Raw genomic sequence first — 2,173 nt, forward strand, 5'->3', positions numbered from 1 at the left:
AAAAAAAAAAAAAAAAAAAAAAAAAGAAGAAGGAAAGTTCCAAAACAAGTGGCAAACTTTCAAATCAGAAAGTGGAAGCTCATGGGATAACCGAAAGTGGAAACAAAAGCAGTTACTTCCTTTCAAGCTCGCCTGAAAGAAACAGGCCTTGCAATCGATCACTCATTAACACTGGTTCTTTAAAAATAACACGTGCAGTGATTTGGCATTCAATTTCATCCTATGCAAAGATAAAGCCCTGAAATGATGCAATTCCTGCACCAGTCTCACCTCGAATGCCCCCTTTGTATCGGTTTTTAATGGCAGCCAAGCTGATGGACTCCTCGCCCTCCTCCTCCTCCTCATATCGATCGGGTTCTAGGTAACTGGCACTCAGCCCCCGCTGGTGCTGTTTCTCTCTCATTCGGCGCTGCTGAGATTCCCTACGTATGGAAGCCCTCAAACGTTCTTCTTCTTTCTGTAAAGAAGGGAATAAACTATTCAACTTCAAAAAGGACCTACTTTCATGCCCACCTGAACCCACTTTTACTACAAAGAGTATGTAATGCCCAGTCCAGGACAACACAACAGTTATCCCTGTGTCCACTTACACCTGTTACCACATACACAAAAGTGAAGAGGCAGAAGGAGTCCCTCCCTCCCACAAGCCTGATAAGAACTGCCACAGGTGTGTCCTCAGGAGCTGCACCATCCTCTGTGCTGCCATTCAAGAGCCCAGAGCAAAGTGACAGGCCTCAGAAACCCCACCCATGCCCAGTGGACACCTGAATTGACTCCCTAGGGCAACAGAGGCTGTTCCTGTTCACCCCTGAGCCAGATACCTGATCTGCCCAGGCTGCACCAAACTCCCATGGCTCTCAGATATTCTGGGCTCAGCCTCTCAACCCGAGAGCTCCTCATAGCTCCTGGTGACAGGATGGGAAGGGTCCCAGAGCCACTAGGTGGAGCCTTCATCAAGGCATTCTGCACCTTGATGCACAGGATATGGTGGCGGTGGTGGGAACACACGGCCAAGGATATTTGGGCATTTCTTTGAAGTCTTCCTTATTTGAATGTTTTATATTATTACATATAACTCTAATTCTGTTGGTAGAAATTCTACACAAAAGACTGTTGCTTTAAATAGTATGTGGGTATACTGAAGTTGGAGCTTGTAGACATGCTAGCTTTGTCTACATTTCCACTGAAGATGGACACGTGGAGGACATGAGAGGAGGACTCTCACAGTGGTTCAGAGGGCTTTTCCAATAATGCAGAGTCCGGAATCTGCAGGTTCCTCTAGCTCCCCTAGTATGTACAGGAAGGTGGGGAAATGGAGCAGGAAGCCACGTTCCAAAGCCAGTGCCCCTACACACCACTGGGTTAGGCACTATTATCCGATCTGGTTTACTTAACCCGCCTTCACGAACAAAATACAGTGTCAAGAAAAAAGCAGGGGCTCAGGGCCAAAAGTTCAGCATAGACTGACAGTGAGATTAGTTAAAAAGGCCCTCTACCAGCTGGACTGTCTTAGCCTCACCAGGCCCTGATGCATTAAGGAGTGTAAGCAGGTGGGGCAGGCTGGGCCTCAGCCAAGACTGAGCGGGGATTGATAAAAAGGAGAAATGATTAGCTTGTAATACTGCATTTGACGTCTCAAGTCAAGTGCTGCACCAAAGCCCAGTGGCCAAAACTAGCACGCACGCCATCATTTAAGTTCAATGTCCCAGAATTGAATTTGTGCCTAAATGACACTCGTATCAAATTTGAAAATCAACCTGGTAGAATGTTATAAATTGACCTTAAAAAATGTGACCCCACAACCTATTCTTACTCTTTGCCAGCTTCTACTCAAGGTATTGTTTGGTTCAAACTCCTGAAGTACTCTCTGATTTAGACTACTCTATAACATTTTTTTTCCCTCTAGCATTGCTATTTACTTTTGATATAGATCTAAACCAGACACAGAAGATTCCTGACATATGTGAAAGTTGTCATTTCAATCACCAGTTTGTTGTGGAATGCTCAGGACCTGCTGAGAGATAACCCGAGCCCTTTACCTGTTTTACTACCATCACCACACAACCCATTGTTTGGCAAATGCTTAGGAAATGAATCCAGCTCCCTATTCATGTTAGCTGGAAGGGAACAGATGGATCAATAAGAGACATGAGCAAATGTTTGAGGAAATATT

The 2,173-nt window shown here is 45.2% G+C and overlaps 1 protein-coding gene across 2 annotated transcripts in view; it reads right to left on the reverse strand.

Moving 5' to 3' along the window:
- Positions 1 to 2,173, reverse strand: part of LEO1 (LEO1 homolog, Paf1/RNA polymerase II complex component) — a 34,733-nt gene that overhangs the window by 10,156 nt on the left and 22,404 nt on the right. For both annotated transcript variants that reach the window (XM_003784362.1, XM_023510131.1), the window contains exon 10: positions 271 to 457. In XM_003784362.1, the coding sequence (XP_003784410.1) occupies positions 271 to 457 (187 nt within the window). The remainder of the gene's footprint in view (positions 1 to 270; positions 458 to 2,173) is intronic.

This window comes from Otolemur garnettii, unplaced genomic scaffold (assembly GCF_000181295.1).
Source record: "Otolemur garnettii isolate 467f Iridium unplaced genomic scaffold, OtoGar3 scaffold00011, whole genome shotgun sequence".
Taxonomy (NCBI): domain Eukaryota; kingdom Metazoa; phylum Chordata; class Mammalia; order Primates; family Galagidae; genus Otolemur; species Otolemur garnettii.